At 45.2% G+C, this 19,388-nt stretch overlaps 1 protein-coding gene across 2 annotated transcripts in view; it reads right to left on the reverse strand.

The window, feature by feature from the left end:
• The window catches only part of ESRRB (estrogen related receptor beta), a 156,408-nt gene that overhangs the window by 27,827 nt on the left and 109,193 nt on the right, over positions 1-19,388 (reverse strand). For both annotated transcript variants that reach the window (XM_040559093.1, XM_040559092.1), the window contains 2 exons: positions 12,994-13,403; positions 2,821-2,937 (listed from right to left, as the gene is read on the reverse strand). In XM_040559093.1, the coding sequence (XP_040415027.1) occupies positions 2,821-2,937; positions 12,994-13,403 (527 nt within the window). The remainder of the gene's footprint in view (positions 1-2,820; positions 2,938-12,993; positions 13,404-19,388) is intronic.

Below are 19,388 nucleotides of genomic sequence, written 5' to 3' on the forward strand. Positions count from 1 at the left end.
GAACTAGGTACTGATGGAATATCGTACTCTTCTTCCTCAGAGGAAGGACAGTTTCGTTCCCCAGAAACATTACCAATATGTTACCAGCCCAATGACAAGGACCTCAAGGAGAAACGTGGCAAGAGAGGAATCAGTTTCTAGACTTCTCATTTAACCACAAGACCATTTTTCCCAAAACTCCTGGCAATCAAGCAGGAGAAGGCTTGACAGCCTTCTGCCATGGATGAACCCAAGGAAGAAGAGAGGTAAATCAAGGGTAAGGAGAAATAGGAAGGGGAACTACTGAAAGGAAAAAAATATCTCATAGCTTGTGCATCAAGACACATCTTATCCTAACGAGTGCAGAGTAGGCTCTCTGGGAAAGCCAAGACATCAGGGATTTTTTAAAATGGTCAAACTACTAGAAACATACAGCAGGGAACACTGTTGCCCTGGCAAATAAAGGGGTAGATGAACTAACAGAATGACAGATCAGAGATGGAAAAAACCAATGAACCTTTTCTAATCCAAAATCCCTTGTCAACTCTGCATTTTTGAGCAAGTCAAACAATTATGGATTTGTTCTTTCCAGAAACTCCTGGCTCTGTGGAGACCAAAGACTGTGAAACCATTTTTCTTCCTTTTTGGATTTTGCTTTTAAAGACGTGTATTGATTCAATTCTGTATACTGATACTTTGTGCTTCCACCAGGCTTCACTTAAAGTTAACTAATCGGTCTTCACAATCGTTTTGCAAAGCAGTATGACCCTTATTTCTCAGCTGGGGAAACTGAGCAAAAGAAAAAGGGAAAAAGAAGCATGTCCTACATCACTTGACCACTCAGTGTTAGGACACAAGACTCCTGTTCACAGATTGCTATTGTAGACTCTTCTGCTTCCCTTGATATTGTCACATGTTCTTGCATCCCACTGCTATCAATAAATCTTTATACTGTATATTCCACAACTCTAAATATTATGGGCAGGATCACAGATACACTAACATCAATAGCAAACCACCCTTCCCTAGTGGCTTTAATGACGCTCAATCAATCCATATATGAATAACTAAAGACACTTCAGCACAAAAGCAGCCTCAAGAGTCAAATTTCAGTTTTCTGTGGGTAGTATCCCCCAGGGTTCAGGAGTTCAGGCACAGCATGGTGTCAATGAACCTGCATTGCTTTCCAGCCTACCTCTGGTCTGCAAGGAGTTAACAGTTTTCATACAACTTAGAGGCTAAGCCACTGTTCAGATCCTGCTCTGGACTGCGTTGCACTCGTACAATTGGGAGCAGAGGTTGCCCTGGCTGCAGTCAGACAGGCCAGAATGTGCTCCTGCAGCTCTGCTCCCTCAGCTGCCACCTCTGAGATGCTCAACTGCGTGAACGCTGGGCAGCACAGACACAGGCAGCCAGCACGCATGGACCCTTGCTGCTGCTCTGCAGGGTGACTGGAGCCACACCATACTTTTAGGGTTGTTTTATGGGATTCATATGAGCAGGCTTTCTCATTACCAATCTGCGCTCCCACTAAAGCCAGTGTCACTAGCATGGATTGGTGTGTGGGTGAGGGGATACAACACAGCCCCAAAGCTACCACATGCAGAGAAGCTGGTTTTCAGTTGTCCCTCTCTTAACTCCAAAAGCAGGTGCCTCCCTCCTCTGTCTATCATCTCTACACCCCCGTGAGGGAGGGCCAGACTACAGAAGTCTGCATCTCCTCCCATTGATACCTGCTGTGCTCCAGCAGGAAGTTATTTAACCACAGAAACTATACATCCATCAAAGCACGGGACAGGGTTTAACATCTAATCTACATTCTTAACAACAGTGGCTGCCATCAACTTGCCTCTCAAGAAATGAGAGAGCGCCAGTGTGAAGCAGAACACGCTCAAGTGACATCATGCAATTCATCACCAGCTGCTAAAATGGTACGACCTGGAAGCACGCTGCGTGCTGGCATCTTGGCTCCAGCACGCTGGACTTGCGCAGACCACAGCCGGCTGCTGTTCCTTGTCGCTAAACTGAGGGAACCGTGCTCTGCCAGGTACAGCAATGCAGAGGGTTACACGCAACTCTTCTCCTTCCTCCCCCCTCCTCCTCTCGCTGCCTCTCCCTGAGGGACCCAAAGGAAACAAAGCTTTAAAGTCAATCCATAAGAATGTGTTTAATTGCCACTGAATTCCCTGTGGTTCACCTTGAATGGACAAGGATTGGGGAGGCAAGGGGGGAAGGGAGGAAAAGCAGCACAAGAAAGAAGCTGAACACTGCTCAGAGAATGCTGAACAGATCAATAGGCTTAGCACAACGCAGGTTGAGCATGCAGGGCAGACGACCCACAGCTCCCAGACAAACCTGTGCTCACCACCTTCTTCAGAAAGTCTCTTGAGTGGGAATATGGGCAGACCTTTGCAGCACGCTGTGCCATAGCTCTGCATTAACTCCATCCTTCCCTTCCAAAACCCAGCCAACTCATGATCAAGCAAGAACCTCTGTTTCCCAACACTGCAAAATGACCTGGAGGGCAAGGAGAGCAACACCCTCCAGCATGGGGTTCCTTCAGAAAATGAAATAGTCTGGCACAGCCAATACCTAGTTATCTGTCAAATTTGCTCTGATGCTGGAAGTAATATCCTAGCACAAGGGTGCTGACTAGAACCACTCTCCTCTCTGGACTGCCCTCTTGGTCACTGCTGATCCTGACTCTTTTAAAAGTCTTGTAAAGAGATACCCTAGAAAAGTCAGAAAGGGCAAGTGTGTAGTTATTCTACGAGATCCTGCAAGGGCTGGATCCAGTTGCTGCCAAGACAGACAGCGATTCTGAATCTGACTCTGTCTTACCTTCTTTCAGCATCCCCACTTTGAGGCATTTCATGAAGCGACAGGCCTGACAGGACTTGCGCCTCCGTTTCGTGATCTCACATTCATTGGTGGCCGGGCAGCTGTATTCAATATTCCCTGCAATCAAACACAGAGATGGTCACCCATGTTCTCCTCACTGATCCAGGGACAGGCTGTAGTGCCCAAATATTCCCAACACCATCGGTCTGTAAGTTTGCTCACTCATTTGTACATGCACACACACACACACTGAGACCACAGCTGGCTTGTGATGGCTCTTTGAGAGCCCATCACTACTTGTCAAAACACATTTCAGAAAATGAAACAAAACAATATTGCTGTAAGTATTGGGAGAAACCTGTCCATCCAAGGGGCTGACTCAGTGCTGGGCTTTCAGGCACACAGTGTCCTCCCAGCACATCATCACTCCTTGTGCTGCGTTAGTTATAACGTGCCTTGTTCCCTGGAGCCCAGGGCTGGGAGGGGGAGCAACCCAGACACTAGCAACATTCCCCTTGCTGCCCGTCTTGTTCAACATCTGTGGGATGGATGTAATCTGTTTCTTGCCTTGCTCGGGGGACCAGGGAGCTCAGAAGTAGCATTTCCTCCTTTGCTTCCTCCTGCCACATGACACCCCACAGGCAGCAGGGAAGCAGTGATTGAGAAAGATAGATAAGATGTCTTGTAAAATGAGTGCGAGCTATCTATGCACATCTTTTAGATTTTACTTTATGAATCCTTGTGCACCTGGCTTCTCATCCCTTTGCAGAGAAAAATCAGCATTTCTTTCCTCATTCCCTTTCATTTACGATCACTTCACAACACTGCCTCCAAGACAAAACAGGAAAAGAAGCATCCAGAATTTATTTTTGGTCACATCATATTTTATCATAAACCAAGTATATAACCAGAACATGGATGCAGGGGTCTGATCTGAGGACGTAATTGGAAGTACACTGAATCACGTGTAGTCCAATGATTATTTAGTCCTAGAAGACAACAAACAGAAACAGCTGTCCCTATCCTCCATTCACTTTGAAGATGATGTTTCCAAAGATGGTTATTCAGTGTTTGCTGTGGAGCAGGATTGGAAACTTAAGCTTGACAATGATGCATTGACTACGACAATGTATTTAAGGCAGTCTGGCTGCTAGGTAAAACAAGCAGCTCCAAAAAGGCTTTCTAAACTCTACAATCAGTTCAGCAGAATGGTTGTTTTGGTGGTTCAGATACAGGAAATTGAGATTCAAGAGTTCAGTCAGAGCTGTAGGAGGGAGCATAGGTAAGAGCAGAGCGAACATGGTCTGGACTTCGTATACCATCAGATTAGAAGGGAAGCTCAGAGTTTAGCACCAGGACAGGATACTTGATTTTTGTTCCTACTTCAGCAGTGGATTTCTATGCTCTTGTGCAAGACTCTCCCTTCCTCTGCATAAAGACCAATGTGTAATACGTACCACTCTGGGGGTGGTGATTAGTCTCTGGGGCTAAGTAATTAGAAAGCCCACTGAGCATCTGAATTAAAAGGGCACGGATTCAAAAGTAAGAAAGCACCATTTGATTTATCTCACTATGCTCGACCCCTCCTGGGTGAAACCCCAGGAGAACGCAACTCTCAAAGCATAAACGTGGTCTGCCTGGTAGTTACAAACCTTGTACCCCCTTTTTTCTCCCGCCTTATCAAAAGACCTGCAACTTGACCCTCAGCTCCAGACCAGCCATCCCATTTCTCACCATTGCTCCTCTGCACCCAAAACACAGCTTGTCTGCAGGAACAGGGAATGCTGCACAAGTTGCTTCCATTCAGACTAAATTTTGTCATTGTGCAGCACTTGAATTTCAATAGCCAGCAACGTATCAAGGTTCTCAGCTGGAAATTGAGATTCAGGCCTGATCTCAAGGCAATAAACAAATTCCTGCTCTAGACACAGAGCTCCAGCACCTTACAGACTCATGAGTACACAGGCCCTGACCTCATGATCTGATACCTGCTGTGCCCCACACAGGAAGGAAGAGAGCAGGAACGAACCTGATAAACCGGGATAAAACTTGATCACAGGCTCACTTTGGAAGGTCCTTCCTAAGTTTCAGTGCCCACTTCGTGCACCAAAGCCAGCACCAGAGTTCTGGAGAGCTATAAGATTTCATGTTTGGTGGTCCCAAGGTAAAAAATTTGCCCCCTAACACAGACACTACACCAAAGACACTAAGCCCTCACAGCATCCGGAGGCAATGACAGCCCTCTCCAGCAGTTCAAGGTCACTCTACTGAGTCAGCAGATCCTCCAACATCCTCATGCCTCTCCTTGACAAAGCACTGGGAATGGTCTACGAAGCCTACATCACAACTAAACTGTGACGCTGTCAGAGTAGTTACGGGGTACCATACGCACACTTGAGTATGCTGCTCACAAAGCCACTTCTGTGCTGGGATCACACCTGTTAAAGCAGCAGAGCCAGATGACGGTGGGCACTGGGCAGGCTCCCCTTCCCAGATGGCAATGCAGCGGCCACCGCGTAGCACAACATCCATGGGGATTGCTGGTACACAAAGGTGAAAAAACAGACCTAACACTGGTGGGACATCCCTTTGGGCACATCATACTGCCTTTGCATCCAACACAGGCTTGTGTACCCCTTCCACACACACTGTGCCCAGTCCCAAGGAAGACAGCACCAGCAACTGTGTCTTACAGCCCTCTTTACAAGGGTACATACTAGAGGCCCCAGTGTGCCTCTTCACACAAGACAAAGCTGCCAAAGCAAACGGACTTTATACCAGCCCCCAAAGGTGCCTTGCACTGCGTGGATGGAAAGCTACAGCTGGGGTCAATACCTGCCATTTTTGCAGGAAGTAGGGACATCACCAGGGAAGGCACAATCAGCATTACCCAAGCAGAGCTCATCCAAGAAAACTATCGTCTCCAAAACTTTAACAAAGTTCTCTGACTTTTTTCCTTTTTTTTTTTTTTTTTTTTTCTTCTGGTCTCTCAATTTCTTTTATGGTTCCTGGGGCCGGCTGCCAGCACAGCGAGCTGCTCACAGCTCCCTGTAATTTCTGTAAGTGCCCTGTGATAAAGCGATGAGATTAACTCATCGAAATTCCAGCAGCCTCCCAGCGGCTGGCGGTCACACCGCCTGCCTGGCTGCCGGCACTGGGGGCTCGGAGAGAGCTCCCCCTTTGCTGCGGCAGCTCAGGGTGCTGCCAGGCCCTGCAGACGACTCTCCGTGCACAAGGGCTCATGCAGACAAGTCTGTACATAAGTATAAATGTGCGGCAAGCCTGTGTGTCGGAGTTGTAGATTATGTGACCCAGAAGGAAAGGGCAGAAAATGGGATAATCTAGTAGACATGGCCTTGCTTTGAACTGTCATTTATTAGAAGAGTGTTCCTTGATTTAGGCAATATTTACATTTGGTCTGAAAAACCTGCCAGGACCTCCCTGATGCCACTGCACAAGATTTACCTAAAAAATGGCTTCAGAAAAAAACCACAAGTGGCTGGTGACAAGATCAGAGTCTGGAGTTGTTCTAGCCTTCATATGTAGCCTTGGAGGGCAAATCACTTGCTCTCTGTGTCTTAGGCTTCCCATCTACAAAATGAAATGAGCACCAAACCTACCTTCTGGGGGGATCGTGAGTCTTGATTCATTAAGGTCTAACTGCACTTTAAAGCCTTTAGATGAGAGATGCTAAGGAACAGCCAAGGACTATTAAAGTGATAGATCATGTTTTTTATGCTGGAGAACTGCAAAATTACCCTATTTTCTGTAAAATGGGGACCTTTGACTGTTAAACACTTTGGAACATAATTTCCAGTGTACACATAATAGGAGCACCTGAAAACTGCACTCCAGAGCTTGGTTATCCAAGAGACCCCGTGGTCACCGTAGCTCTCCGGAAGGGGCAGGTCTGGAAGAGGAGAACTGGGGAATGTGGTAACATCCCCCACAGCTCCTGCTTAGGTTATGGACAGGGTTCCTCAGGGGAGATGAGCTCAAAATTAGTATAGCACTGAAAGCACAAGCTGCTCCCCAATTACTCGCTGATCCTGCCTTTCTATAAAGCCTTCTCCATCTTATACAAGGGAACTCAGGAGAGATCAAACAGAAGTAACCATGAAAGTCTTTAGAGTTACAACCTTTTCAACCTCTGCTTTCTGAAACAAAAAAACAAGCAAACAACCAATTCTTCCGTCCGGTTCTTCTCTTTCTGGTTCATTCCCTTTCACCATTCTTTCCCTCTCCTCTCTCTTCCTTGCATCCTCCGTCCTGCTCTGAAATGCTGCACACGGACCGCTCCCTTCCTCTGTTTTGCTGGGCCACATCACTGCAGCTTTTCTTGAATTTCAGGGAAAAGACCAAATTTGGAGATAACTGCTGCTAAGTGCCAAGTTCTATTCACTCAAGACAAAAAGTCACACTTTTCACCCCAGTGACTTGATGCAGCACACTGCAGTTGTGACCAGCAGCGTGGTGCCACTCTCCTTTGGCACCCTAGGGCCAGAGGGTTGAGAGCTGGAATTCCCACGGAAATCGATCTCATAGCCTTCTCAGCTCATGCATTTCTTTCCTTTTATCCTTTTTTTTTTTTTTCCCAAGAACTGCTTGCAAAATACCCTAGGTTTAGGGAAGTCCCATCAAGCAGTCAGTATAGTGCCTCCATGTTAGAGCTACACATGACAGTCTGCAGGAGAAAGTATGGGACCTTTCAACAAGCCATTACCTCCTTTTATTTCAGTACCCACAAACTTTTCAAACTTTTGTCCGAATCCTTTTTATTTCCACTTCCAAAGACAAGTTTGTCACTTAGGTGTCCCAGTGAAAAGGAACCTGAAAACTGTAAAATGGCCCACGGCAAGTGCAGAGCCAGCCCAGCAGCGCCTTGGCACCCAGCAGGCACCAGTCCAATCTCCTCTGCACCGGGACAGGGGAACACTGATAATATGCATGCAGTGGATTCTCTATTACCTTCTGCTTAAATTAGCTGAGACGTCATAGTCTGAGTCCTGATGTTAGGACAGGTGTGTTGTGAAAATCAGAGGAAAATCTCTCTGACGGTCTGAGTGAGGTGAGAGGGGTTCTTTTTTAGGCCACAGTTTTCAAGGAAAGAGATTCTAATATTGGACCTGTAAGTCTCTATTTAGGCACCTGGACAATAGGCTTGATTTTCAGCAGGTATATCCTGTGCTTCCAGGAACATGCTCCTGACCTAGGTGCCTGAGTATATGCATGCATCAGTGGATGCTCCCATTTTTGAGGGGAAAAAAAAAAAAAAGCCTATTATCTGTGTATATCACTTATAGAAAAAATGGGACTTCGGAAAAGCAGGTGAGATAAGCCTGGGCTTGTGCTTGGATTAACCAAAATTTTACTTCATATAATTAAAACTGAAATAACAGGGCCAAGGCTCTTGACACTGTGAGAACAAATGGGGCTAGCTACACGTCTAACACCAGCACTGTTTGCCTTCTCAGGGTGGCACACCTGGCTTCTGCTCTGTGTGAAAGGACTTGGACATTTTGCACAGCCTGACTCAAGTCATCCCTCCTGTCTGCAAGTGCGTGCAGGAGATGTGCCCCAGGGCTCTCTGCTGGCAGCACACATCTTTCTCTAAGCCTGATGTGCTTTTGCACAGACACTGGGGTTTCTGACACAGAAATCGTTATTTACTGAAGGTTCAGAGAACAGATCCTTCTGCACAGAGCAATCTCTGCAGATGCACTGAGGCTAAGATTAAACAAAACTAACAGAGCTGAGTTGGACTGGAGATAGTTTTATGACTCCAAGTGCTAGGGCTGTGATAATAAACAGCACTCAGGCACCAGATCCTAGATATACCGTGCTTCTTCTGGTTATGCTGCAAAAGTTTTTGGAAAGCTTAGAACACCTCCTGTGTTTCAACTGTGAACTCCCATCTGAGAAGCAGCAGGCACATTTCTGAGAAGGACAGAGGGGCAGGACAGGGCCTGACTGCCATGGCCTCTACTGCAGGGATGCAAACCTTCCTCCTGCATCTCACAGGCCCTTTTCTGCTCCTGTGGACAGGAGTACACTTCCGCTCAGGAAGATGTGCAAACTCTCTCAGCCGCTCCCACCTTCCCAGCATCCACGCTGACCACTGTACCAACAACCAGGAGGCCCTAGAAGACTATGGATTTTGTTACAAATCCCCACAAATCTTCTGAGCTGCATTATCCACATTTTAAGCCCCTTATTGGTGTAAGGGCATCTCAGCACAGCAGCTGTGGAGCTACACTGCAAGAAGCTTGCAAGACTCAAGCAGGGAATCCACAGATGCAGACACTTTACCTGATATGCAACCTGCCCGCTCAGAAAATGATGGTACATGTCTCTTCTCTCTGACTCTCCAAAAACCAGTTCTCCCCAGTATAAATGCTTGCAAGTTCTGCTGTATCACCGTATGGGTATGAGTTCCAAGCACGCAATGAGCTGATTCACAAAGGTCAGAGAGGGAAATCTCAATTCAGATTTATTTTGCTGAATTTTAAGATTTTATTTTATATTAATGGGTCATTTTAGAAAAAGCCTTAATTTTTTGCTATTTAAAAATGAAAAATACATAAAGGGTGGTCATGAATATGTTGAATAATAAAGGGCTCATATGGTTACAAAGCACTGCTATTAGTTTAATATTCAGAAAAGGCAACTACTCACCAGTTATAACGACCGATGAACAAAAGATAATGACAATATATTTGATTTATATATTATGTTCTATCTACTGAACAAACTACTTCAAGAATGAATATACTTAGATTAAAAATATGTATCCTGTAAGAAATTCAGCTTTTGCACTTGTCCTGAATTTGGATGAAAGGATTAGTTAGGATTTCCATGGAATAGAAATTTAAAAAGTTTTAATCGAGAAACATCCAAAACACATTATCTTTCCTGTAACAGACCTTTTCCATTTCATTTGTCTAATATGAAATTCTTGGTTTCAAATCAGACCTACCTTAAGCACCAAGAGCAGCACACTTCAAGGTGCCTGAAACTCAGGTTCTCTCCTATCTTGGCTGGACTGCACCATCCACCATGCGCACAGTGGCCACAGTGTTTACAAAGGATACCTGCCATCAAGGAGGTAAATGCAGACTGCCCCCTCGAATCTAATGGGGACCCAAAGCACAGCTCCCACAAAGCAATACACTGATAGAGAAATAGGTTTAAAATTTTGTTGGACAGCCTAGTTGACTGAAAATGCTTCAAGTCAATTTAAAATTTCTGACTCTTCCCCAAAGCACAGTAAGTCCACCCTGGGGACAAACTGACAAGTTCAGAGAGAAAGGCCTGCAGCCCCGTGGTGTGTGCTATCATCTGGTCTCAGGTTTTTGCCTTTTTATCTCAAGCACTGCCAGTGCTGCAAATTGGAGATGATACAGGTTTCCAGGCCTTGATCCTTGCCTTGGGTCATGTCACACAGCAGGAGAGATGTCACAGGCGTGACCCCTCAACCTGTGGGGCAGATTAGGATGTGGTGTGCGATCCTGGCTTAGTTTGGCAAAACCAACTGTTCCAGTTCAGCTTGGAGTGAATCAATGGTTTAGATGTTCCTGACTTCTTTTTTTCTCCTATCATCAACATTTTCCTGCGAGAATTCTGTCTTGGTAAAAATTCTGCTCTTTGGAGGAATCTTACTTATGGAAAACTCTAACATAGCTGTAGTACTGACCTCAGAGATAACCAGCCACGTACCTGCTGGTTTTCAGCCTATCTCCTTCCCATCACTTGATAAGCAGTGGATCTCACTGTGTCCAGGACAGCCTGGCCTCACCTGGCTAAGGGAAAGTGAGTGACAGAGCTGCCAGGCTCTGCCATACTTTAACTCAAAAGAGGTCTGCAGCTTGGGTGTCTGTTCTTCTCACTGCTGTGGCAGAGAGACTGCTGCAAGATCCTCCTGTCTCAGGACATGTAGGTTTTACACGTGTTAATGCAGCTAAAAAAAAAACACAATACATACCATGTCATTCGAAAGGGGGTGGGGGAGAACGGAGCTGTTGTTTAGAGGGGGAACTTAACCTGAAATTCTGCCTCACAATCAGGGATATCTAAGATAAGGCTGTGATAGTCTAATCATCCAGGAACCATTTTATAGCAGCTATTGCTAAATAAAGGTACCAAACAGAGCCAACAGATTAAGTACTCTTGTAATAGTAATTGGTTTTCCAGATCTCAATACCCAAGCACAGGGAAATGGAGTGGCTGGTCCAAGATCACAAGAGCTGGATGACAAATTTAGCTACTACATCCCCAAAGCACCTGGAGCTCCCTCCCTGTGCTCAAATCTTTCAGTCAATACCGTTCCCAAATACCAGAACCACAAGAAGACATGAAGATATGATCAGGGAACGCAGCTGTATAACATGCACATCTTCAAGCACCACATAGACATTGGGCAGCCTGGATGAAGATTTTCCCATTTCTTCAGCTAGACAGTTAACACATCTACTGAATGTAATACAGTTGACAAATGAATACCTTTTGGAAATGCTTTTGCCTCATTGTCTCTTGTACATGATGCTTAACCCTTTTGCCTGCATGCCCAGGGCTGTGCTTGGATACATCATGCACTGCAGCACCGCCCTGGCAACATTTCCTTGACTCAGCCAAACTGTGCAGCTCTATTTCCTACGCAATTTCCTCCCTACTTTTGTCCTACGCTATTTCCTCCCAGGCTCAGCCTTCAGCTCCATAACTGGAATTGCTCCTCCTCAGCACAGCACCCCGGGCTCTCCCACTCCTGGGAACTGAAGCATTTTGGTGTCTCTGTTGCTAGCCCAAGCTGATGACAGGGTGAGAGAACTCTCCACTCCGTCCTTCCCCTGTCTGTTACACGTTAACAGACAATCAATTAGGGAACCACAGGGAGAATAGGGCTGTGCTGGGATGAGGGGGTTGGAGGGGAGCAGCCTCCCTTCCTAGGATGAAGTCAGCTGACGTATTACCAAGGCTGATACAGGCTCTAGTTACTGTTGCTCTGCATCATTTTCTTTTGAATTCTTTTGAGAACTCTTCAAAACTTCCTAGTTTTTTTTTCTTTTTTTTTTTTTCTCCTCTCTCTCCAGGTTAAGCCTATCATCTGCTCTGCCACAGAGATGCTCCTGTATCACTCCTATGAGGGGTTCGTTTTTTGGTATTTTCCTGTATAATAAGTCCCTAGAGCTTTGCTTTCAGAGTACTACCCTGTCCCTCCTTTAGTACCTGAATGTGCCAAAGAGAAACACTGAAAGTGGGTTCAAGTGCCGGAGAAGGGACAGAGTCTGTGATAACAGCCAGAAGTACAAGTTCAATCACAGGAGATTCAACAACGAGAAATCACAGAAACTCTGTGAGAGTAGATGCCAATGCCCTAGGGATGAACATGCCTTCTACTTGGCATAATGAAAGAGGAAAACTCAGTGGAGCACTACAGAGTGATTATTTCTACAGCTGGATAGCGGTAAAGAAACACATCTGGAACCTAAGAAATTAAGCTAGAAATAGTTGATTCTGTAGAGATCTGGGCTGAACTGCACCCTGTATTGCTCTGTCCATTCCCGAGCTGAACACCCCCAGTGACGGAATGTAGTCAGGCATGACTGGCCCAGTCAATGAACAAAACTAAACTGAATGCTCCCCCCACACGTGCATTTCTTTCATTTTGCAGGAGTCAAGGGAGTGCTGGTGTGGTGGGTTGAACCCGGCCAAGTACTCACACAGCTGCTCATCCACTGGATGCCTATCTCTAGTCAACCCACCACAGCTGGGTAAACCCAATACACTTCTGTGAATTATCCTGTCCTTACTTTTTTTTTTCTTTTTTTTTTTTTTTCTTTCCCCCCCAGTTAGAGAGCATAGGAAACATAGGGAGTATTTGTGTGTTTAGGCACATAGGCTCCCACACAGCCTGCTTGTGTAAGTACACCCAAGCATCCCTGGATATTGGAGCTTGCCTGGATGCACTCCTACTTTTGGCTACGCTGTTGTACCTGTACCTGTGCACATCTTCAGCAAGCCTTTAGCAGTCAGGACACAGACATACACCTCATACGTGAATTGTACAAGGAGGTCAATGCACTGCAATTTGTCTACACACACATGCACTGAGGTTTTCAAAGTCACCTAAGGAATTTCTGATCCTTGGTAAGACTAACAAAAATTGGTACACCGTACCTTGAATAGTCCTCTTGAAGAAGGCTTTGCACGCCTCACAGGAAGCCACGCCGTAGTGGTACCCTGAAGCAATGTCCCCGCACACCAGGCACAGCCGCTTGGGGATCGCATTAAGCATGTATTCGCACTTGGTGGGCGAATCCTCCATGATGGCACTGGCGCAGTCATCGTAACGCTTACGGCAGGACCCACCGCCAATCCCTGTGCCATTGAACATGGGTGGTGAGTCCAGGCCATTGGGGTGGCCACCCATCGCAATGCCGTAGCCACCGCTAGCATCAGAGGAGCCGCTCGGGCTGTGGTGGCTGATGGCGTCGATGCCAGAGGATGGGCTGGAGGGCTCGGTCTTGATGAAGGACCCGCAGCTGGAGGAGAGGTGCCGCTCCTCAGTGGCCATTCTGCCAAGCAGCCTGCAGAGAGAGAGCAAAGGCACTCAGTGGCCTCCTGGCTAAACGCAGCTCCTGGGTGGTCAAAAGAGAGCCCTCCCTTTCCCACCTCAGTTCAACTCCAGTTGGCTCAGGCAGTTCAGCCCCACACAGGTGCTTCTCAGGGATATGATCACAATTCACTATGAAACACCTGCCTGCTTTCCACCAACTCACACCAGGAGAAAGTCAAGGCTATTCACATAGATCACAACTTCAGGCTCTCCACAGTTTACACTGCTGGGAAGGGGTATCAGTGCTGATGAGGCGCAATCCACCCACTCCAGGTATTCCCACAACAACAGAAAGAAATGAGCCTCTCTGTAGCAGGCCAAATGAAAAAGATGCTTGGTTAGTTCAGGATGCCCCACCCTGGCTCCAAGCAAAGAGTTCACGAGCACACCCTGCAAGAAGGATGTGCTCAGCTTGGATTTTTATTTGTAATACAGAAGACTTTGGGTTATTTTCATGTTGAATTCACTCCTTCCCTTCATTAACATCACTACAAGGGGAGATCAGAAACAGAAGGAAAATCATCTGATCAAAAGCTTCCTCCGGCTTAATCTTAATCTTTCTTCTACCTACTAGTATAAGTCTTCTACATGGAGAAGCTTCTCTTAAACTTTCACTTCTTAGAGTCTTATGCTCCAAAGTGAATGGAAGAACAGCATCTTTACCAAATTTGCAAGCTCTTCTTCTTTTTTACTGTAGTCATAGATAATCTTATTGCTCATACAAACATTCAGTCTTTTTTTAGAACTCTGCTAATTTTGATGGTATCTTATGGCAATGAGTTCCAGGGATTACTTGTGCAGTCTATGAACAAAGGAAAAAACCCACTTCTATTGTGCATGCTGTATTTGCAGCCTTTCAGGTTCCCTTAACACCTCCTGATTCTCCTTCTCAGGAAATGTACTTTTGCTATGCTCTCCTCATTCAGCTCTTCATTATCTATGTATCTGTTTGTCACGCAGAAGATTTTGCAGACCTCTTATCAGCTTCATCATCCATCTCTGAACTTCCTCTAATCTGGCTATTTCTGTTTGGTCCCAAAGAGTTCAATGAGGCAACTCTTCAGCAGCATGAAACTGGCACCACTCCATCACTCCTCCAGCTGAAGGTCTGGACAGTAGTCAAGACAAAGGCACGCCATCAATTACCTAGTGACGTTACCATATTTTCAATGTTATTTTCAGCCCATCTCTTATATAACTCCTTATATTGTTTGCTTTTTTTTTCCTCTTCAAATTAAAACCTAAATTGTTTCCATCTCTTCCACAGACTGTATCAGCAAGTTACTTACTAAGGTCCTCAGATCTTTTCCTGAGTTGCTACAGTTAATTTCAAATCCATTAAGATCTATGAAAAATCAAATTAATGCCTTCTGAAATGCAACCCTCTGCAGTGGTTACAATGGTGGTACAATGCACTTCATCTACCACTGTGCTGTCCATGTACCCAGCTTTATTACAATCCTCCGGAGTTCTTCAAGTCTTTCTTGAAAATTTAATGTAATCTGCAGAGTCTCATTGTTCGCCCACTTCCAAGTGGAAGTGCATCATTAATGCATGGATCAAACACCACAACACAGATCTTTGTGGGTCATTCATGTTAACCTTTATCATGCTGAAAATTGACTTCCCTTTCTTTTCTGGGTAGGGCATGCCTACTCTTCTGTCTCAGATGCTTATAAATAGATAATAGTATTAACCTGAGAGGTTAAATTTTCCCTCCAGCAAGACGATTTGTCAACAACTTTTAAGAAAACTTAAATACGTGCAAGCAAGTGATTTTCCTGATGACATGTCCAAAGAATTCTGACTGGCTGGGGATGCTTGACTTTTCTTCTTGGAAGCTCTGCTAGTTTAAAGTTACCATACCATGGTCATGTGGGTAATTTCTATTTCTATTTCAGTTTCAGCCTATTTACCTGGTACTTGTGGCAACTCCTCCTGCCAGGAGGTCAGACCCATCAGGGGATAGGACAAAGCATTCAGTGATACAGCAAGGCTGGGGTGCACATGTTATACACATCATTTCTGTGTGTCTGTGGATATGAATGTACATGCTTGATATGCAGCAGCTTCACAGTCCTGCATCCTTATGATCTCATTTGACCCAAGTATCTCTTAATTTTCCCTTCTCTGTTTCATCCTCAATGTTTGACCTCATCTCCCATCTCTGGGATCGATCAACCAAGTCTGTTATTTAGCAGGACTGTTGACCTTGAGAGTATGGGAAGGCATCTCACGTTCCTGAGCTGCTTTGCCTGGTGTTACTTGAGAGGAATCCAGAGTTTGGTCCCACTCAGAGACGGTGTGATGAGTTGATGAATGCCCGTGCCTTGCCCAGAGGGTCACACTGGACTAGAGGCCATGGAGCAGTTACAGGAATAATTGCTGCAGGTGCATTCATCGTCAGTCCTGCAGGGCAGCTAGACAGAGTGCAGATCTGCTGGTGTAGCGCCAGCTGACCGTGTGAAGGAAGATGAAGCTTTGCTGGATGAGACCAGTTCTTAGTATCTCATAGCAAAGCTGAAAGCTAATGTGCTGACCAAATTCTGGAACCTTTCCCTACCTGAGGGGTGCATATGTAGTAAAAACCTGAAGATCGCCGGGTACAGAAACCTGAGGTTAGGGTTAAAGCAGAAGGCGAAACCACCATAAAACACTCTTCTGCACTGAGGAACTCCACGGTAAAAGAAGTTGAAGTTGCAATGATAAGGACAGAGAGAGGACAACACTGTGAAAAAGGCATTACAAGGAAGTGAATTACACTGTCAGACTCGGTCAGGGAAGTTCATATCCCTGCTTCTGTCTCTTAAAACACCCAGAATTCACTGACTGGGAAGAAATGAAGAGGCAACAAACAAAATTCTGAGCTATATTACACAAGATACTGAAAACTGGGAGCAGAAGGACTTCAGAGAATTAAGGTTAAGCAGAGGTGACAGAAGTCCTCTGTGTCCATGCTTTTATCTACTCCAACTAGGGAATAACATTTCGTGTTCCTCATGTTAGTCATAAATGAACCACCTTCACCCTGGTACACTTCCTAGTCTTAGTGGTACCCTTTACAAGTACAAAGTCAAACCTGTTTAAGGAAAACAAAGCTACTACTGCTATGTCTGGTTATGGGAGCATGAAGCAGGGTGAATTCTCCCATTGTTGTATGGTACAATATATCCAGTCAACTACTCACTGTCCGAGATTCACAAGTATTTTTGAAGTCCTGCCTACCATACTCCTAAGTGTAATCACCCCATTTGTAAGACAAGATCCCACAGCAGAGTTTACCTAGGAGCACTGTTCCCTCAGCCCATCATAAACCAGGGAACTATTAAGAAGTTGTTTGCAACCAGTTCCCAGTACCATTGTCATAGGTCCAGGCCTCAACATTTAAAAATAAATAAATAAAAAACCTTGGTTCTGGACTGATAGACCTGAAGACAAGCACTGTTTTGTCACCAGCAAGTTATGGGAGGCTGGGATTGCCTCAGACAGACTCAGTGGGGTGTCTCCCTCCACTGGAGAAAACAAACAAACAAACAAACAAGACTAGTCTCCTAGGACCATTTCACTCCTCAACTCACAACCTCAGTTATGGAGGCTGGTGGTTACAGTGACTGTCTGGTGGTCAGACAAGGAGAGCAACATCCCCTGCATCCTTACAGCTGAGGACACCCCTGTTTCTCTCCAGGAGACAGTAATATATAGCAAGTTCTGGATAGGTTTGAACAAATGCTTTAGAGACAAAAGCCCTTAGCACTAAGACAGACGAAAGACCATAGCTAAGGTGTCTCCGCCACTCTAGAAGTTGTTTTTCTTTTCTGGCCTCTGGTACAGCTTGCGTAGTTGGCTACAGCTGGGCAGCACACACCAAATCAAACCTCACCAAATCAAACATCACCAGCTCTGACTTTTCTACAAGTCTCACAGAGATCCTGTGGTGATTTTTAAACAGACTCAGCGTGTACCCTGGCAAGGAAATAAGACATCTTGAACTTCAAGAGCAGCTAAACGTTTTTTGCAAAGAGTTCAAAGTGATGAACAGCCATTTTGCTCAGCTCTAGTTACCTTAATAGGAATGTAAAAGGAGAGAGACTTGATCCAACTCTCCTCCGTGCTGGCACAGAAAACTCCGTTACTATTTCTGTGCCCATGTAACAGGCTTAGAGGGTCTAAATGTTTCGTTCTTTTCACCTTTCCTCATCATAGGTCATTCCTTCTAATCCCTTTAGCACCTTTGTGGCCCTTCTCTGGCCTTGTTCCAACCAGCCCGGGTCTCTCTTGCAGCAAGGTGCCCTGAATCGCACACTGCAGCAATGCCACAGCGCTATGGGGAGAGACGCTCTGGAAAGCACACAGCCAGGCAGACTTACCGACCAAGCAGCAGCTTGGCCAGCCATCAGGCTCCCCACCAGCTCACATCACCTGATGCCCACTGTCTCACCGGGACCTCTCTGAACATAAGCTGCTTTTGCCACCTTGCTCTGCACAAGATGAAATTTGCATTCTCCTTGTTCCAAAGTAGACCCATACAGTAGTACCACCTTTAAACCACACACTGCTAACTGACACTTGTTTTACTAAGGCCTTTTAATAATACTTGTTGTTTTTTTTCAGCCTAGAACTTCTTTCTACTCCGATTTGTTTCTAATATTTTCAGGTGTGTCAACTGTAAATTCAAGAACCACATCTTTTACTTTTTCCTCCAGGCCACAAATGACTATTTAAAACTGAAACACTGCCCTTTTGGATACCACCTTTGCAGAAGGATAAAGAATGTCTCTAACCCTTCCATTTACGCTCTGTCAGCTAATCCATGATTCATTTCACAGGATTTGTATCAAAACCAATTTGATCTAATTTCCCTAATAAGATCTTGAACAGCTTTGTGTCAAAAGCCCATGCATGGTCCAGAGGCAGTCTATCCACTGCTTTCATTTTGCCCACTAATTATCTAATTGTATCAAGAAAGGTTATTGTCTGCCCTACTCCTGTTTCATAAACCCACTGCTGTTTATCATTCACAACATTGTTAGCCTTTGTGTGCCTGTAACTGCCCTCAGACAAGCATGCTCTGATCTCTATGATCCTGGATGTAGGTATGCATATTTAGACCAAATCAAGATTGTGCTTTAGGCATTCACAGTGTTTATCCTTCAGCGTTATCTCCTTTGGGCAGTGATGTTGAGTTAATGTTACAAGTTTCTCCAATTCTTCTCTAGCCTTTCACCTTTTGCTACTCCTCTACAACAGCTGGAGTGCTTTCAAGTTCAATGCTCTCTTGAGAACAATAGCAGTAATGAGAGAGAAAGACTCTAGATGGACAGGACCAGAAAAGGAGAAAGATTAGTGTTATAAATCCAGGGAGTAAATATTACCTCCTCTTTTTTTTCCTTTTAAACCTGAAGGATTACAAGTTTCAGATCCATGCAGATAAGGCTATTTTATTAACCTCTTTGGAGGTTATTTTTTTCCAGAAATAGTCATTTGTAACTATGTTCACCTCATTACCCCAGTTCTAGATAAGAAAATGACAGGAATTTAGTATTATCTATGTACAAGTCTTCACCCAACTCAAGAGAAGAAAAGACACACCTCTCACACCTGCTTAGCAAGACAAATAAAACAATACCCAGCTCTGTAATAGATGGTAACTTTCCCCCACCAAAAGGATTCTCTATCAGCTAAGATATCCAGAATTCAGTAACTTAATTCCATCTCAGGAGCTCTCAGTGCTGATGCAAAACCAAGTATCTGACCCTGCACCTTCTCCAAGCAGCACTCCATATTCTGATCTGGAGCTAGGAAAGTTTAGAGGCATTGCTTCTGATGTTCTCTAATGGTTGATCCTCATTACATGACCTTCAATAAGAAACTCAAGGTTATCTCAGTGCTATGCTCCGGTTACCTGGCGGGAGGTAGGAACGGGCATCAGAAGTTCTGCCATATAGGCCAGTCCCTC

Source organism: Cygnus olor, chromosome 5, assembly GCF_009769625.2.
Source record: "Cygnus olor isolate bCygOlo1 chromosome 5, bCygOlo1.pri.v2, whole genome shotgun sequence".
Classification (NCBI taxonomy): Eukaryota; Metazoa; Chordata; class Aves; order Anseriformes; family Anatidae; genus Cygnus; species Cygnus olor.